Below are 19,783 nucleotides of genomic sequence, written 5' to 3' on the forward strand. Positions count from 1 at the left end.
CATACTAATTGAATGTGTAAAAAGTAATAATCAAAATTGTTTATAAAGAATTACATAAATGTATTTATGTAAGTTGAATGTGTTTTATACAGATATGGATTTAATAAAAATAATTTAAAAAATCTTTATAAAGAAGAATTCTGAAAGACTTTTTGGTGGCAAACCCATTCCACTAAACAATTTCCTAGATCTGGCTGCCTCATTCAGTCTCTGTTTGTCTCTGCCTCTGTTTCTCTCCCTCTTTCTTTCTCTCCTCTAGGTTGTGTACTTCTCAGCTACTTACCCTTACTTCATGCTGTTTATTCTCTTCTTTCGTGGAGTCACCTTGCCAGGAGCCAAGGAAGGAATCCTCTTTTACATCACACCAGATTTCAGCAAACTCTCCCAGTCTGAGGTTTATATTTCTGTCTGATCCCTGTGGAACTAATTACTGCTATACACAACAACTGCCAATTGTCTCAGCCTGTTCTTGCAACCTTTGATGAAAAATGAAATGGAATTATTTAAATCAGTGTTTCCAGAATAATAGTTTCTAAATGTCCTGTTGTGATCTTGGCACTGAACTGACTGGCTTGGAAGAGTTGGTTTTTTTGGACCACAACTCAGAGAATCCACAAACAATTCAGTGTCCATGCTGGCTTGGAATTCTGGGAGTTGTCATCCAAAAAGTAACTTTCCCAGTACTGGATTCTGCCATGTGGAACTGCCTTGCAGCTTCTAATAGCCATTAACTATCCCAAAGAGCCAGAATGGAATCCCAGGAGAGTCAGATTTGTCCCCAGGAGCTGACCTATCTCATCCCTTTCTTGAAGGTATATCAGCATACCTTCCAATTGTCTCAATTTCACAGTCCTAATTAATCTTCTTTCATCCTACTTTTTCACATGCCCCCGAGTCTCTCTTCTCATTCCACCTTTGTCTCTGGCTTACTTCCATTGCTGCAAATGGAGTTTAAAGGGCAACTCATGGGAGAGGAGAGGTTGGGGCAGAAACTTTCCCTTCTCTGCAAGCTAAGGCAAAAGCAAACTGGTGCAGCCTCTCCTAGCTTATGTATACTTCTTCATTAATATCTTTTGTTATCTTGACCACATTCTGATGTTGCTTGTCTACACTTGTCCTGGTTTTCCTCTGTGAAGTGTTGGAGAGTATGGTGAGATAAGTTACTCCTGGGGAAACCTCTGGGGATCCAGGGACCATTTCATGACCTGTGGGATCTGCTGTGCCACCTCACCTCCACCCCAGCCCCCCAAAAATAAATGTAAAAGTATCCAGAAGTTCACTTGTGATTTTATAAAAATATTTTGGGGCTTCTGGGGAAATTTTGCAAAAACAAGGGGCAGAGGGCATTGCGGTGTGTTTTAAGACAAATCACAGTTCCTGGAATAGCCTGTTTTCTTTTCTTTTATTGCTTGGAATGGAGCAGGAAAAAACATTTGTTTCCAGATCTTTTGGTTGAGTAGGTTTGGTGAGTCAGGAAGGGCCTCAGGGCTTCAGAAAAGGCCCTGCAGGAGGCATGTGGTCTGTGGGCCACAAGATTCTCACCCCAGATCAAGAGGAATATTTAGAGGCTGTTTTATTGCACCAGGAAGGAAAATGTGGTGGAGGTGGATCAGATTGTGGCATCCTGCAATTATACAATGATCAGCATCTAAACTGTATGGGGCAATCTATAAGCATAGGAATGCCTCTGAGATAGTAGATGATGTCCAGCCTATTGAATTTTAAGCCATTTTTTTCCTTTGCAGGTTTGGATGGATGCAGCCACACAGATCTTTTTCTCCTATGGCTTAGGGCTGGGGTCTCTGATTGCCCTAGGAAGCTATAACAATTTTCATAACAATGTCTACAGGTCTGTTGGGTTTAACTGTTGGCTATGCTGTCTGGGGACAATAGGAGTTGTAGTCCCAAAAATCAAGAGGGCACTAGATTGGAGAATGCTAGTTTAGAGGAAGAATGGATTTAAAAAAAAAAGAGGAAAAGAGGCTTCTATTTTTTTTAAAAAAATGGAGTTCAAAACATTTCTAAACAGTTTTCTGTTATGTTGGGATGGAGTTCATTGATTCTTATGTTTGTCACTGGGTTGAGTTTATTTTCAAATATGCATCCAGGACATGTGTTTTTAAGGATGAAATCTCCTCATATGCTCCATGTAGCCTAACCATACAACCATACAACCATATAACCATCCTGACAGTAAGGGCTGTTCAACAGTGGAACACACTCCCTCGGAGTGTAGTGGAGTCTCCTTCGTTGGAGGTCTTTAAGCAGAGGCTAGATGGCCGTCTGCTGGGAATGCTTTGATTTGTATTTCCTGCATGGCAGGGGGTTGGACTGGATGGCCTGTGCGGTCTCTTCCAACTCTATGATTCTAAAATAATGCAGAAAGTCAAATATAGGAATAGCAGTAGAGGCATTCTTCTAAGCAGATAACCATTCATAAAAAAAAAAAAGACGGGGAATTTCAAGTCACTTTCTCTTCTTGATGCTCAGTTAGTGGCACACAACATGTCAGGGATGATGGGAGTTGTAGCTCTTCACCTCTGGCTCGAACTCACCACCTTGTTACGCACCGGCGCTGACCAGTTTTGGTCAGTGGTTAAAGCTTTGCTCTAAAGCAGCAGAGTTACAGAGAATAGGCTGAAGACCCTGACAAACTCTCCAAGCCTTCTCACTCTTGCTTCCACAGAAGTCTTCCTACTTCTTCAGGATCCAGCTGGCTCTTGTATCTTCACTCAAGACACCAGACAACTCAGTAGTCTTATATAAAAGATCTACTTTATTCTACTATATACAGCTCCAAAACTATCCAACACAACTCCAATACTCCTCACTACTACTACCCACAAAATACATTGGGATTCATAGCCATTATTATAGTCATTGGATAATACCACCCACTGTTGTCTGTTTCCACCCAGTAGGCGTGTACAACCACTCTCATTGGTTCTCTTGGTTCAACCCACAATTAATGATTTCATCATTTCACCTTGTCCACTTAACAATTCTCAGGTGTGTTCAATTATCCACTTTACATTTCTGTCCTTGGCATTTAGGACTTGTTAATTGCATTACCTTTTACACCTGTGTGGCTTCTAATTGCTTCTGCTGAGTCACCTGACTCTCACATACATGTTTTATTTCTTTCACTGTATATCCCATGTTGCATTTTCCTTAACACAACGTACCTAAGGCAGGTGGTACTTGTTGTTTTGTGATTTCAAACAATTTCCAACCTATGGTGACTTAAAGGCTAACCTATCATGGGGGTTTTTTGGCAAGATTTGTTGAGAAGAGGTTTACCATTGCCTTCCCCTGAGGCTGTGAGCATGTGACTTGCCCAAAGTCATTGGGAAGATTATCACAAAGGGGATGGACCTTCATTGTCCCATCCCAGTCCTGTTCTTCCTGTGCAATCATGGGAAGAACTTTCATACGACGTCATGCGGATTCGGACATTATCCCGTCCAGAAAGCCAATTGACCATGATCACGTGAAAGACTTTCAAATGACATCGAGCAGATCCGGTCATAGTCCCATCATTGAAGTGGTATTGCCCAACATTTTGCATTAACAGGAGTTTGCATTAATGCAATGCCTCTTCAATGGCAGGACAATAATGCTGCGATCTGAAAGCCTTTCATGGAATAACAGTCAAAGATGGGATAAAGATGGGAGAGCGATCCTTCCTTATCCTATCCCTATGTGACAATCTTCCCGGTGAGTTTCATGGCCAAGTTGGAAATCAAACCCCGGTCTCCAGAGTCATAGTCCAACACTCAACTACTCAACTATTATGTCATGCAGTTGGTAGACTAGACTACAAAAATTGCCCATCAAAGTAAGTGATTTTAAATGATGGTTATTATTGTTGTCCTCCTCCTCCTTCTCCATCTTCATCCAGCATTTTTGCCTCATTCACAAAGGCTAACTAACCATTCCCTTAAACATTGTAGCTTTTCTTCTGCTGTTGAAGTTCCCTAAATTCTTTCCCTAGAATCATTTTAGAGTCCTATACTTGCATAGAGCAGCAATTTGGACATTCAAGGCTGTGCCTAAACTTCTGCTGTCACCAAGTGTGAAGATTTCCACAAATCTCACAGTTACTACCAAGAGTGAGCGCTATCCCTTGTCCGCTCTTATACCATCAATGTAAGGACCTTCTCCAGCCCTACTGCTGTAGCCACCAACTGTGGAGACCTCCTATATGCCCTCAAGTTACTTGAGTGAGATATTATGCAATTTATATATCTGCTGCAGATACCGCCCCATTAATTCACTGCTGCCACCATAGACACCATGTCTGAAAACATGCTTTCCTGAAGACCAAAAAAAATATAAATACAAAAATAATACTTTATTAGCAGCAGCTGAACATAACAAAATGGCTTGATTATTTAATGCATTTAGAACACAGCTCACATTCTCTCACATCCTCCACTCCTAGCTAATTCACACTCTAAAGATCACTCATTAATTCCTAAACCTGACTGTTTTAACCCCAATCCTCACATCACTCCTTTCTTCTTTCTAACTCGTCTCACTAGTACATTGTTATAGTGCTATTATTCCACTCCTGTAGACTCGTGTAAAATTCTGGGGTTTGTAGTTTAGTGAGGCCTAAGAGCTCTCTGGCTGAGTATTCTAGACATGCCTCCCTAAACTGAAAATCCCAGGATTCTATAGGAGGCAGCCGTAACAGTTAAAGTAGAATGATAGAGAACCAGCATGGTGTAGTAGCATTGGACTATGACTCTGGAGACCAGGGTTCAAATCCCAGCTCAGCCATGGAAACCCATAGTGTGACCTTGAGCAAGTCTCACTTTCTCAGCCTCAGGGGAATGTAATGTCAAATCTTCTCTGAAGAAACATGCCAAAAAAACCAGCAACAACATGGTAGCTTCACCTTAGGGTTACCATAAGTTGGAAATGACTTGAAAGCACACAACGACAGCAAACATTGTAGTGTGATATTGTCATGAATCAACTGTCATTCCAACTCATTCACCAACCTTATTCAAATCTCCTCAAATTACCACTCACTCTCAGCCATGCATTCTCTCACCCCTCCCAACTGCTCCTTTCCTTAGATACAGAACGTACCTAAACACATTCCCTTAATGTATAATGCATTAGACAACATTTTACACTAAAAGCCCATGATATCTAAGGAACATCTGTACTCATTTCAAGGTTGTAGAAATGGAGATGTGCATGTGAATGCAAATGCAAATATTTGGGCATGTATGGCTGCACATATTTATCCACTTGTGCATTCAGTGTGCAGTATTGCATTCAACTCAAGGGCTGCATAACACACTCAGTGCCTAACTGCACATGTGGAGATTTATGCTACACAACTCCAATGTAGGCTCTTGGCTTTTAGATTTTTTTTCTTGGTTCACTCTTTGTACTGTGAAGTCTTTCTCAGGGCCACTGAGCATCAGATGTTCCTTCAGAAGTCGGTTTTCACTGCCCTCCTGTTTCAGAGTTATCCCTTGAGAGGTTTGAAGAGGTTTTAAACATTCACAGGGAAAACCTCTTAAACTCTTTCTTGCTCTCAGTCCATTAACTAGAAACCAAGGCCTTACTTATCAACCACAAGCTGTATTTAAGATGCTCCATCCAACCATGGAGAAACAATGTGTGGTGGCAACTTAGCTCTTGCATGAACTTTGAATCTGACTTTTATTTTTCTTCTTGCTTCTCTATCTCACTTTTTCTTTTCTCTGTAAGCTCATTATATTCTTTTGTTTCCTACTTTCACTGACATCATAGCTGATCTCAAAGTGTGTAGCTAACCAAGAACAAGATTCATTTTTATTGTATTTTTAGCAACCTGTCCTTATACAAATTCAACATGCTCAAATTGAACATCCCACATGCCAAAGCTACTCTCCAGTCCTAAGGACTGGAGTGCAGCTTTAGTGCAGCTTCTGGCCTCTTAGGGTGCATGCATCATTGAAACAGCATACATCCAAAGTGACCCGAAGCAGCTTTATTTTGACCTGTCTGTACCGGCCCTATGTTGGTGTTTTTTTCACTTTACAAAAGCTCAGCACCAAACCTCTGCTGATATCAGTGCCACAAAAATCCACTAGGCAGGACCATCATTCTCCCTACTTGTCTACATTTAGGCAATCAGATGCTTAACAAGGCGAAAGCCTGCTGAAATAAAATGGTCCCGACCAAATGGCCAAAGACAGCCAAAGAAGGAGTGAACTAAGCTGTTCCATAAACTGTTCCATAATGATGGTGCTGCCACTGAGTAGGCCCCATCTTGTCATCATCAGATATATCGCCAAGAATGTGGGACAGGAGAAAGAGCTTCTATGCCTTATCTTAAGATCTGGGCAGGTTTGTACTCAAAGAGGTAATACCCAAGACTTTAAATTGCCATCACTTGGAACTGTGTTAAGAAGCAAATACCAACCATTGCAGATGCTGCATGATACGAATTAACTTGATTTCATGGCCCCATACCCACTAGCTTCCCTGCTCCTGCATTCTGGATCAACTGCAGCTTCAAGCTTCAAAGTCTCTTCGAAGATAGACTCACATAGGTAGAAGCACTATAGTAATATGTCTTGATCATTGATTATAAGGGAATACTATATAATGCTTCCTTTCCTTTCTCTGAGAAACCATGAGAGAAAAGGGACAGTCCCAATGAGCACATGTTTATGACAATTTCCATATGAGGCAAGACTAAGACAGAGCTTTGAGAAGTTACTTTTGGGGAATAAAACTTTCAGAAATGTCCCAACCAGGCATAGTCAATGGTAATGTTGGCTGGGGGATTCTGAGAGTATTGGTAAACACACACACACACACACACACACACACACACACCTCTTTTCCAAACTGAGGGTTCTAGCTTTTAGCTTAGGGAAAAAAGGCAACTTGAGCAGGACATGCTAAAATGTATAACACTTCAAATGATAGTGGACTAGAAAGTGGATCTAGACATTTCTTTTCTCTCTCTTGTCTCATAATACTAGAACTTGAGATAATCCATTGACGCTAATTGGTACCAGAGTCAAGACAGATAAAAGATATTACTTCTTTATACCAATTAGGAATTAGCTGCCACAAGTGGTGGTTGATGCCATTTAAAGAAAGATTAGACAGATCCATTGAAAATAGGCCAAATGTCTAGGGAAGCTGAAAGGCCTTCTTCAATCAGCACGTATATGTGAGGAAACCCGATTCACATTTCTTGGACAAATGAATGGGTAGGATGCAGTTATCTAATAGTTTTTGGCCTTTTCTGAATTTCACAATATGATTCTCATCTCAACAAATGTGTATTTAAGGTTAAAATGTGTGCAAAAATGTATATTTTAGTGTGATGATAGATAGATAGATAGATAGATAGATAGATAGATAGATAGATAGATAGATGAAAATAATGTGTTCAAAAATAATTGAGTTTCTATGTAGTTTTAAAAATATTTGCAGATTAGTGCAGGAACAGGACTAAATAGAGCTTTGAATGAATGAGCAAAATGGAAACAGAATAGAATTAGACTGATCCATCCAGTAAGAGCTGTTTGACAGTGGAATATGTTGCCTCGGAGTGTTGAGTCTGTGGAGTTTCCTTCTTTGGAGGTATTTAAACAGAGGCTGGATGGCCATCTGTGAGGAGTGCTTTGACTGTGTATCCCCGCATGGTAGTGGGGGGGGGGGGTGGATTGGTTGGCCCTTGGGGCCTCTTCCAACTGTATGATTCTGTGATCCAAGTATAAGTGAAATCCTAATGTTCAGAGCAAAACAACATGTACTGGAGAGAAATAACAAAGGAATGTTATCCCAAGGAGCTCTGGTGGATCAGGCCAAAGATTTATTTTGTTCAGCATCTCCTTTTCAAAAGTGGCCAGCCTCTTCTATGGGCCTCCCAAAAGTACCTGGCTGACCACTTTTCATGAGTAAAGACTAAACTAAACAAAACTTCTTTTGATTTATTGCAGGGATCTTTTATTTACAGTATTTATTTATTATTTTTCTGCCTCTGGAGGCTCCAGAACCAAAATACTATAAAACAGATAGAATACAGATTAAAAATCACTTTGAAAAGCCAAATTTGAGAAGCTGACATTCTTCAAGAACAGGTTAAAAATAATTCCAAAAGCTAATGTTAAAACCAATTTTCAAAGATTAAAGGCCATGCAGAATAACAGTTTTGTCCACCTGCCTAGTGCTCCCCTGGGCTGCCTTTTGGTTCCAGGTTTTGGCTTTAAAATCCCAGGGTTTAGGATGGTACTAACCTGGCCCCTACTAACACCTCTCCCACTACTGTAGCTGCTGCTTCAGGTGGGTCTACTCTGGCTTTCAAGAGCAATCATGATGGATGTTCTGCAGTGCTTCCAATGCTGGTCTTTGTTAGCTAAAAAACCTAATGCATTTTAGCCTAGGGCTACTTTTACTCTTGTAGAGTCCCCATAAGGCTATATGCAGGGGGGGAGGGGGGGCAAATACAGTCCTGAGGAAGGCCTTAAGCATATCCATAGGTTGAAATTACTCAAAGTTTTTAGCAAATAAAGACTATCTTCCAGCATCTTGAGACATGTGTCCCCTTTTCTCTTGTGGATTTCATTGGATGCTCCCCAGTTTTTGCCGTTTTTGAACTTCAGTCATCTCTGTCATCCCTGCATGAGTGCCCAAACATATGTGCCTGTGCACACAGAAACACACTGATGTGTCCACCTGCATCTTCTGTGCTGTGGAAGGAGAAGGAGGTGAAGAAGAAGGTGCTTTAGATTTCTAGTTCAGCTTGCACACTTCTGAAAGAGAGAATGAGATAGCAGCAAGACAGCAAAACCAAACTGAAGGGTTCTACCAAAGAAAATATTTATGTATGTAAAATATATCCAAATAAAATGTAACCCACCTCCAATTACCAAAACACACAGCTGTGAAGAAATAAGGGATAAAGGGGGGGACAATACCCCACTAAGAATTATATAAATGTAAAATAAATAAAAACATAAAATGATATAAAACACTAGAGGCCAGACGCGTTTCGACAACTGTTGTCTTCCTCAGTGGCCTGCAATTATTTAAAATATAATATATCTAATAAACACAATGTGTCTGTGCTCAACTCAGCTTCTGCTACCCTTTTAGACACCTTTACTGGCCTTTTTGTTCCAGGGTCTGAATTTTCTGACCTTGAGTTTGGACATTTTATTCGTTCTTTACTACTGCTCATTTTTCAGTGGGGTATTTATACCCTTTTAGAAATTTTACTGGCTTTTCTATTTGAGGGTGTAATTTATCCCTTATTTTTTCACAGTTGTGTGTTTTGGTAATTGGAGGTGGGTTACATTTTATTTGGATATATTTTACATACATAAATATTTTCTTTGGAAGAAGCCTTCAGTTTGGTTTTGTGTTCTTACATCTTGGGTTTTTTGTCGTTTGAGACTTTTGTTGGTTTGCTTCACGTAGGAGCAAGACAGAACATAGCTATTGTTTTGAACACCCACCTGGGCCAAGCACCTAGGAAGGGGGATTGGAAAATGGCATGTCCTGCTGCATGGATGATGTCCCCATACACCCCTCCCATAGTACTTTTGCTCCAACAGGTACTGAAAACAATAGCCATGGTCTGCATCATCCCTGCCTCCTCCTCATGTGTGAGCAGGGCAGCTAAAGAAGCATATCCATTCCCACTGCCACGTTCCTTATTCTCCTTATTTCTGTTATAAGGACTGGGGTGTGGGGCAGGCCTGAGGCAGCGTTTATTGACTGGTAACCAGGGAGCCTTGGACTAGTCTTTTGATCCAAACCATTGTAAATTTTTGTTTAGCTCTGGAAACTGCTTTGTGGTCCATGTGGGGTGGAAGTTTTCGTCAGTCAGTCAGTCAGTCAGTCAATCAAAATATGTTCTTAGTTTTTTGTGGGGGTTTTGGGTTACATGCCCATGTTGTAGAAGAATTTATTCTTGATGTTTTGCCTGTATCTGTGGCTGCCATCTTCACTCTTCTCATTTCCATGCCACCATCCTCTGAAGATGCCAGTCACAGATGCAGGCGAAATGTCAGGAATACATTCTTCCAGAACACAGCCACATAACCCACAAAAACTATGGATGGCAGCTGTGAAAGCCTTCAGTTTCACAAAATATATTCTTTTCTTTTTTTCAGAGATTCCATCATTGTCTGTGGTATAAATTCCTCGACAAGCATCTTTGCAGGATTTGTTATTTTCTCCATTGTTGGTTTCATGGCTCACATCACCAAGAAGCCAATAGCTGAGTTGGCCTCCTCAGGTATAGTAATTTCAATGGGGGAAGTGACATAGCTCAGACAAGCAGGACATCTCAGCAGGAGTTTACCAGTAGTATGGGGATATCATTATTAGCTAAGCTTCTAAAGCTTCCTGAAAAATTGGGTCAGGTTCTCAATATGCCATCAAGAGAAGTGGATGAGTCGTTTTTTTTAAAAAAAGTGTGATTCTGATTCTTTCTTTCTGTGCTTCAATGAAGGCCTTGTTGTTGTGTGCCTTCAAGTCATTTCCAGCTTATGGCAATGCTAACACAAACCTATCATGGAGTTTTCTTGAGAAGCTTTGCTCAAAGGGGGTTTGCTTTTGCTTTTCTCTGAGGTTGAGAGAGTGTGACCTGCTCAAGATCACCCAATAGGTTTCCATGGCTCAGTGGTGATTTAAATTCTGATCTCCAGACTCATAGTCCAATGCTTAGACCACTAAACCATGCTCTCAGTGAAGACCTACTCCTAGGAAAAGGCTGCAGTTGTTAAATGGAGAAAAAAATGTACTCTGCACATGCTCAGGAGTAGTGTATTATATAATATTTATGTCAGCTTTGAGATTCCAACCCCATCATTCATTTTTGTCTGGTTACAGACACAGATTTTGTTCAGTGGCATAATTTTACTGCATGTCCTATAAAGAAAAGGATTTAATATATCCTACATTAAGAGAGATGTAAAAAGTTGATTTCTTAATTTACCATAAGCCAACGTACCCATTTCATCGATTTATATAATCTTGAGCTTCAATCTTATATAAATTCACCTGGGGAGTAAGCCCTATTTTGGTCAGTGAAAATTTCATCTAAGAAGACCTGCCTAGGATTTCCCTGTTAGGGATTTCAGATGTTCATTATTGATTTTATTGTTAGAGTTTATCAATGTAATCATGACAGCAAACAAAAGATTCATAATAAAAATCAGTTTGGTGCAAGATGGATTTTTTTTTCTTAAACATTCATTTAATTCAGGATCTGCCTTGAGAAAAACATAGACTGGAATAGACTCTTGGAGCCTATGGCTTGAATCCTATGGATAATTGAGAGCAGGCCTATTGAATCAATGGGATTTACATATATGTTTACCAATCTTACTGGTAATTGAGATAAGATCTATTGAATCAATGGGATTTACACATTGAATCAATGGGATTTACATACCCTGAGACCATGGGTCTATCCTAGTTGAGACTGGTAGTAGGAGTCAGGCCTTAATTTGCGTCAGTTCTGCCTAGGGAGACATTTAACTTTAATAGACATCCTCATTCTGCATAAATATTGGGGCTGACATTTTTTAAGATAGTCGGCACATGAATAAGGGTATGCAATTACTTCTGAATGAACATGTGAACAACATTTTTTTTTGGGGGGGGGGAATATAGGAGATATTTTAATCAAGAAGAGCAGATTAGTTAGTAATGACTAGCCACCCTTATTACCAATCTGATCTTACAAATTCCCCAATGCATTTATATGTTGTTATGTGCATTCAAGTTGTTTCCAATTTATGTTTACTCTAAGGTGAACCTATCATGGAGTTTTCTGGCCAAGATTTGTTCAAAGGGAGTTTACCATCACTTTCTTCTAAAACGGACAGAGTGTGATTTGTCCAAAGTGAACCAGTAGGTTTCCATAGCCACACAGGGACTTGAACACTGGTCTCCAGAGTCCTAATCCAACACCCAAACCACTACAACACACTAAGCCTCACAACAGTTTTCAGAAAGAAAAGAGGAAAAATAGAGAAGATGTAGACTGTTCTCAGTACTGTGATATGTTTAAAAATTAAGTGAATAAATATTTATTTAATAAGCATTAAATTAGAAACTACACTTATATCAGAGAGTACACTTTGATACATTTTGACTGCTAAATGGGTTTGTTATTCAAGACACTTTCGGAGTGGGGTTGTCAGGTGAATAAAGGACAGAAATCCTGCACTTTAATAGTTGTGCAGAAGAGGGAATTTCTTCTAGACAACCATTAAAAATACTGGAACCCTGTCCCCAATTTCACCTGTCAACCCTAATTGTGAGGCACACCTTCATAAAGGATAGTATATGATGAAGAACCTCTTGCATTTGCATTATTTTTTATGGTGTGGCTTGCATCCATACATAATCACCACTTCTTCTGCTGAAGGAAGGAGAGGCTCAGATGGTCCCAAAACAACATTCACTTTCACCCTGCTGCAGCCAGTGGATTCATAGTTGTGTACTCATGGTCCAAGAGTGTCAGGGACTGTACACTTGGTGCTGCATGTGTGGTACCAGTCTGATCAAATAGTTTTTTGTGGGTTTTTCAGACTATGAGGCCGTGTTCTGGAAGAGTTTATTCCTGAGGTTTCGCCAGCAGCTGTGGCTGGCATCTTTCTCTGAAGATGCCAGCCACAACTGCTAGTGAAACATCAGGAATAAAATCTTCCAGAACATGGCCTCATAGTCCAAAAAACCCACAAAAAGCTATGGATGCAGGCTGTGAAAATGTTCAACATCATGATCTGATCAAACCAACTTTGAGCTCATTATGGAGACTCCTTTTTTGTGGGATTTTGAGAGTTGTAGTCTTAAAAAGTGATGTTCCCAAACTCTGCAAACAAACAAACAAACAAAACCCAAAAAAACCCACCTGGCTGTAGCCTCAGAAGCACTCTTTGCAAGACTCACTCTGATGATAAAGCAGTATGCAAAGAGATCTTGTAACACCATTGAGACAAATGGTATGAAACAAGTTTTAGCATAAGATTTTGGAGACTCTGGCGGCACCCACACTGCAGAAATAGTCCAATTTGACAGCAGTATACCTGTCGTGGCTCAATGCTATGGAATTCTGTGAACTGTAGTTTTGTGAGATGTTTAGCCTTTTCTATCAGAGAGCTCTGATGTTATGACAAGCTACAATTCCCAGAATTCCATAGGATTGAGCCTCAGCAGCTAATGGGGTGTCAAACTGGATTATTTCTGCACTGCCTGATCCATGCATCTGAGGAAGTAGATCAAGTCTACAAATGCTTATGCTACAAATTCTTTCACACAGTTAGTCTCAAAGGTGCTACAATAACAAGATCCTTTTGTATACTGATAATTCCAGACTGACAGCCTCTGAATTCTGATGACAAATCAAATCCCACGGTCAGTGCCCTCTCAGTAGAGACTATAAAATTATCTATGCATTTTTAAAATCTGGGTTCTATAACAGATCAACGACAAACAGTATTTGTAGCCCAAACTCAACCATTTGACCTATAACTTCTAGAATTTGTGTTCAATATCCTTGTACCATTGCACCTGACATCACTGAATATTTTGTGTTGGGGGGGGGGCTGTTTGCAGAATCCACATGATGAGCAGTGTATCCAGAATCCTTTATATATTATGTCTTTGTACAAAAATGGTAATTCTATAGATCCTTATGACGCTACACTATTATAGTGCTATATTCTACTTTACTCTGCCATGGCAACAGCCTATGGAATCCTGGGATTTGCAGTTTAGGGAAGGACAATTCTCCTTTAGAGGGCTCTTGGGCTTCAGCAAACTACAAACCCCAGAATCCCACAGGATATTGCCATGGTAGTTATAGTGGGATACCATACTATAACAGTGTAGTGTGATAAGGATCTTAATCCTATTGTACACTATGTCTGAAGAAAGCTGAACAATAAATGAAACAGTAATGGTTCAATGTATTTTGATGGCTACAGGTCCAGGACTGGCCTTTCTTGCCTACCCACAGGTTGTTACACAACTGCCCATGTCCCCCCTCTGGTCAGTTCTCTTCTTTTCCATGCTTATGATGCTGGGTCTTGACAGCCAGGTAAGATGATTTTTAAAATTACCGAGGAAGAACATAGCTAAGGGCAGGAATCACAGCTATGCTAGGATGTATAGTGCTTCCGCCAGTAGTGGGGAAATGACAGCAGCAGGCTGTACAAGAAGGTTGGGGAACCTCCAGCCTTGGGACCAGATCTGGTCTTCCTGGGGTCCCCATCTAGTTCTCTGGGCTTTCCTGTATGTCCCCTTCCTTGCAGTATTATTGCTTGGTGATTTACCTGGTTTTGTCCAAGTTTTCTTCCCATGCTAAAAGGCTGCAATGTCTCTCCTAAGGGTCACGTACCAATTGGTTGGGATGTGCCTTCAAGTCATTTCCAACTTATGGTGATCCTAAGGCAACCCTATAAAGGGGTTTTTCTGGCAAGTTTCTTCAGAAGGGGTTTCCCATTACCATCCTCTGAGAGTATGACTTACCCAAGATCACCCAATGAGTTTCCCTGGCCAAGCTAGGATTCAAACCCTGGTTTCCAGAGTCATAGTCTAGCTCTCAAATCATTACACCTCACTGCCTCACATACCAATAGTAAGAGTTTTAAGCTAAACTATGCTGGTGTTTTCAGTCCTGCCTTTTTGCATTCCATTGGTGGATGGGACTGAAGGTAAAGATCTGAGATCTATTCTGAAATGGATTCAGTCTGAAGGAGGTTCTCCAACTGTGCTGTACAAGCTAAAAGTAGAACCTGTTGCTCCTGTTCTGGATTCTAGCTATTCCAATCCATGCTCTTTCTTCCTTTCTTCCTCTAATAAAAGCTAGCAGGGCATAGCTACTGGGCATGCCCAGTTCTCATTAATCTGAAACATTCATGTCTTATGCTCCAGTTTCTCCACATCCTTTTAAAAGTGTATTGTGTCCAGTTCTGGGCACCACAATTTTAAAAGGATGTGGAGAAACTGGAGCATGTCCAAAGGAGGGTGACTAAAATGGTGAAGGGTCTGAAAACCATGTCCTATGAGGAACGACTTAGGGAGCTGGGGATGTTTAGCCTGAAGAAGAGAAGGTTAAGGGGTGATATGATAGCCCTATTTAAATACTTGAAGGGATGTATATTGAAGAGGGAGCAAACTTGTTTTCTGCTGCTCCACATACTAGGACCTGAAGCAATGGATGCAAACTCCAGGAAAAGAGATTCCACCTCAACATTAGGAGGAACTTCCTGATAGTAAGGGCTGTTTGACAGTGGAACAAACTCCCTCGGAGTGTAATGGAGTCTCTTTCCTTAGAGGTCTTTAAACAGAACCTGGATGGCCATCTGTCAATGGGGATGCTTTAACTGAGAGCTCCTGCATGGCAGAATGGGGTTGGACTGGATGGCCCTTGCAGTCTCTTCCAACTCTATGATTCTATGTGCATTCCCTTAGGTGACAGCTAGCTTCTTTTCTTTTACCTATCTTATTTGGGATCTGTTTTTGTGGGGAAAGAGGAATTCTGAGAGTTGTAGTTTTTAAAAGTAATGTTTCCAAGCTCCGAGTTTCTGAAGATAAAACGTCTGAAGATAAAATGGCTCACAACCATCACAACCTGATTTCCATCATCAGTGACCGAGCAGTAGAAATATTTATATTATTATTCAGTATATCAAAATAAAATACATATCTTTTGCAATCTCAGATCAGGAGTGTTTTTAAGCAACTCCTCCCCCCCCCCCCCCCAAGTTTTGATAAGAATTTTAGAAAGTTTTCTTCTTTTTTTTAATTCAGGTATTTTCAGGTGGCAAGCAGACTAATAAAATTGCGAGGATATCGTTGTCTCTAAATATATTTGCAGCTCTGTATTGATTCCCCCTCCTTCTTTTAAAGTCACTTGCAACATAATCTGAATGTCAAGTTTGCATGTGACAGAGAAGCTTCCACTCATAAACAATTTGTATGAGAGAATGGATGCCCAATAACAATTTCTTGTAAAATGTTCTGAGGGTGGTTGCTGGACACTGGTTTTAGTACAACAGTTTATGGCACCGGAGTGCCTTCAGCACTTGTTTCCATTCCTGATTTCACAGGAATGGTGGTAGTTAATCTATGCCCTCATTACAGTGTGAACAAAACAGGAATTGAAGAGACATGAAACCACCAAGGAAGGGTCTGTCACAGCTTCCCTATCTTATTTCCATTGCTGAACCTTTTGCCCCTACGGTTTCATCAACTTTTGTTCACCTCAAATTGAAGCCCAGTGCTTCGTGGGCAAATATTGTAAATAAATAATATAAAATCAGGGCAACTCCCTGAGGCATTGATGTGCCTGAAATATAAATGTCAAGATGACTCCCCCCTCTTGCTCTGGACAGGAGCTCATTTTAGTTTTGTTTTAATGGGAGACTGGGATTGAGCTCTAGAGAAGCAAGCATGAAATTGATGTCCTCAATGAGTCTTATCATCTGAAGCTCCTGCTTCATATTGTTCCATGGTATTGCTAGCACTGTATAAATTGCAAATAAATGAGACATGAATACCCACCAAACAAATTATGCAAAAATGTAACCAAATTTCAGGGGTAATCTGTATGTGCAGCAGAACCATCCAATACAGCTATTCCTGGACTGGATAAATCAGATTACATGTGACTTGGGTGAAAATCATATATTGAAAACCCAGCTGTGAAGGAAATAACACCACAAACAACAATTTATATATACTACTTGCCCTTTAAGAATCTCTACTATCACAAGGCTGCTTACAAATAATATTATAAATTACTGATTATTAAAACACCAAAATAATCACATACCCATATAAAAAACACAACCGTATGAAATGGCATCAGCAGATAAAATAAGCATAAAACTAAATCTAAGAATATCTAAATGTGGACTGGAACAGAAAAGGAGAGTTAGGGTTCTCATAAAAATCTTCTTGTACAGAGAAAAGTGGGCCCTGATATCTGCTAGGATTTCGTTCCAGGACTCTCTATGGATACCAAAATTCATGGATGCTCAAGTTCCATTAATTATAATGGTGCAATGAAATGGCAAAATCAAGGTTTACATTTTGGAATTTATATTTTTTTAAAATATTTTAAAGCCATGGATCGTTGAATCTGTGGATAAGGAATCCATGGATATGAAGGGCTGACTGTACTTTAACAGAGAAGGCTAATTTGGACTTTTTTGGTCATTATAATTTAATAGGCAGAAGTTTTCAGGAAAGGGTGGAGAAGTGAACTTGAATGGTACAAGCTGGGATCAAAATGCATGATATCCTTTTTGCTGTGTATGTGGTTCAGCTCTTACTGAATCAATGACAAATTGATTTGGTTTCAAATGTAGTTTCCATCCCAGCCTTTTAAGATGAAAAAGAGCCCTTCACTTTACTGCAATATTCACTTGTTTCATTGTGTCAGCTATTTATAAATTAATACTCATAGGAGATGCACTTGTGTCTAAACTGACCTGGTTTGTAATTTAGAGTCCTTTTAAAAATGATGCAAATGCTAACTGAACAATTTCTTTCATTTATTATTCTTTTTTATGCCGCTAAATACCTTTTTAAAAGCATTTAATTTTGCATGATTTACTGGAGAGTTGCTTTTTCCCCCCCAAGGTAGCTGGCAGATACTTTTAAAGTGACAGCTCTCTAAACCCTCTCAGACACTTCTAAAATTAATTACTTTTAGCATTGCTTCTTAATCAACTTGCGCAATGAAGGGCCCCACAGGGTTATGGTGCTCAAGAGAGCTTTGAAAAGTGACATCTGAGAACTGTCTGCAGTTGCCCATCAACTATACCCCAGAAGTATCATATGTGCTCCAAAGTCTTATCACTGAATAGAATTGGGGATTTATTTTCCCAATGTGCAGCTCATTATTCAGACAATGGGGGAAACAAAAATTGCAAACATTGTCTTTTTCAACAAATGCAAATAATGAATAAATAAGGACAACCCAACTAATGCTATATGCTCTGTAGATAACATAACCATTGTTGATGTCACAGCAAATCATGGTTTAATGAAGGGGTGGGCAAGGCTTCAACTCCCATCAGCCTAAACCAGAATAAACAGTGGCAAGGAATGCAGTCCAACAAAATTGTGCCCTCCCAACTAGTTTAATGAGATTGAACAACGTTAGCTTCCTCCTAACACACTCCCTCCCTCCTTTCCTCTCTTCCTCCCAAAGAGTTGGGAGGGGAAGTTCAGAAGCATCTCATTTCATTTGTAACTAACCATAATTTGTTGTGCCCTCTGAACTGATAAATAGTGATTAGCATTAACTATTGGTAGTTTAAAACAAGGGTGGGAGTCATGCAGCCCTATGCAGATATTGTTGGACTGTAGCTTCCCGCATCCCTAGACAGCATAACAGACAATGGTGAGGAATGGTTGGGGCTGCAGTTCTGCTATATCTTGAAAACGACATGATTCCCAGTCTTTGCTGAGAGAAAGCCAGGTTCAAACCTGAAAATGGTTTGTTTAAACTAACCATAGTAACTCTTAACCACAGTTTGGATGAAGTAGCAAGCTATGTTTAACCAAAAATAGAAGCAGCAGCGTCTTAACATCTTCCACTGAGGCAAGAGAATGAGATGGGAGGGGAAGAAAAAGAGTGTAAAGGTGGAAAGAGACTACAGTCATTCACAGATGACTATACTGGGGGGGGGGGGTCTTAGCCACAGGCCACACATGTGAATACATATTCTTCCATCTGTCCTGGTACCACTCAGCACACATGGGTCAGTTGATTTAAACCTACCTTTCCTGCCAACTAAGATGCAGGGCCCACATTGTCTCTCAGAAATGATATCTAAGAAATTTTGGTGGTTTGAAAGGTGTTGAGTTTTAAGCTGGGGAAAGTTACTTTTTTGAAATTCCCTGGTCAGCATACCCAGTAGGTATACTAGCTGGGAGATTCTGAGCGGTAGTTCAGAAAATAATTTCTCCAGTCCTTGGTCAAGTATTAGATAATATACTTAGAAAAGGGAATCCAGAAGCAAACAAAAGAAAACCATGATTGCTGATCCAAACCATTGTACAGATGTAAAGATCAATGTGAAAAGTTGAGGGAGGGGTGTTCTAGTGTGGTGTGTTTGGGTGACAGGGGATATATATTCTATATGGAAGTTGTTAATATATTCTGCAAATTTTCACTTGAAGTTTTGCACAGTGGAAGGCTTCATCACAGCCTTAATGGATGAGTACCCACACCTATTGAGAGCAAGGAAGAAAACCTTCATTGCAATAGTGTGTTTCATTTCCTACCTCATTGGGTTCTCCAATATCACCCAGGTAAATATTCACTAATGAACTGTATGTCTTTTCCTCCTTAGATGGTACTACTATTAACAATACTAATTACTACAACAACACTGTATTAACTTTTTTTTGTACTGGATATTCCAATGTATTCTGGTGTAAATCCCAAAGATGATGATGATTTAGCATTATCCATGTGCATAGTACATTTGTTGTTGTTGCTATTGTCAATTGTCATCAAGTTGACTTTGACTCATGGTGGCCCTATAACGAAGAGGCCTCCAAGTCCCTATCATCAACTGCTCTGCTCAGGTCTTATAGATTGCAGGCTGTGGCTTCATTGGACTTCCTCTTTTCCTGCTGCCTTCTACTTTACTAAGCATTATCGACTTTTCTAGTGAGTCCTATCTTCTCATGATATGGCCAAAGTACAACAGTCTCAATTTAGATATTTGACTTCTATGGAGAATTCAGGTCTGATTTGCTCTAGGACTCATTT

The 19,783-nt window shown here is 40.1% G+C and overlaps 1 protein-coding gene across 2 annotated transcripts in view; it reads left to right on the top strand.

Moving 5' to 3' along the window:
- LOC149311736 (sodium- and chloride-dependent GABA transporter 1-like) overlaps positions 1-19,783 on the top strand; it is an 81,644-nt gene that overhangs the window by 47,240 nt on the left and 14,621 nt on the right. The window contains exons 7-11 of one of the 2 annotated variants that reach the window (XM_089527803.1): positions 260-394; positions 1,746-1,849; positions 10,146-10,270; positions 13,974-14,086; positions 19,186-19,317. In XM_089527803.1, the coding sequence (XP_089383929.1) occupies positions 260-394; positions 1,746-1,849; positions 10,146-10,270; positions 13,974-14,086; positions 19,186-19,317 (609 nt within the window). The remainder of the gene's footprint in view (positions 1-259; positions 395-1,745; positions 1,850-10,145; positions 10,271-13,973; positions 14,087-19,185; positions 19,318-19,783) is intronic. The other variant, XM_089527804.1, reaches the window with a different exon arrangement.

Source organism: Sceloporus occidentalis, unplaced genomic scaffold, assembly GCF_023333645.1.
Source record: "Sceloporus occidentalis isolate IW3139 unplaced genomic scaffold, rSceOcc1.0.p SCAF_5, whole genome shotgun sequence".
NCBI lineage: Eukaryota > Metazoa > Chordata > Lepidosauria > Squamata > Phrynosomatidae > Sceloporus > Sceloporus occidentalis.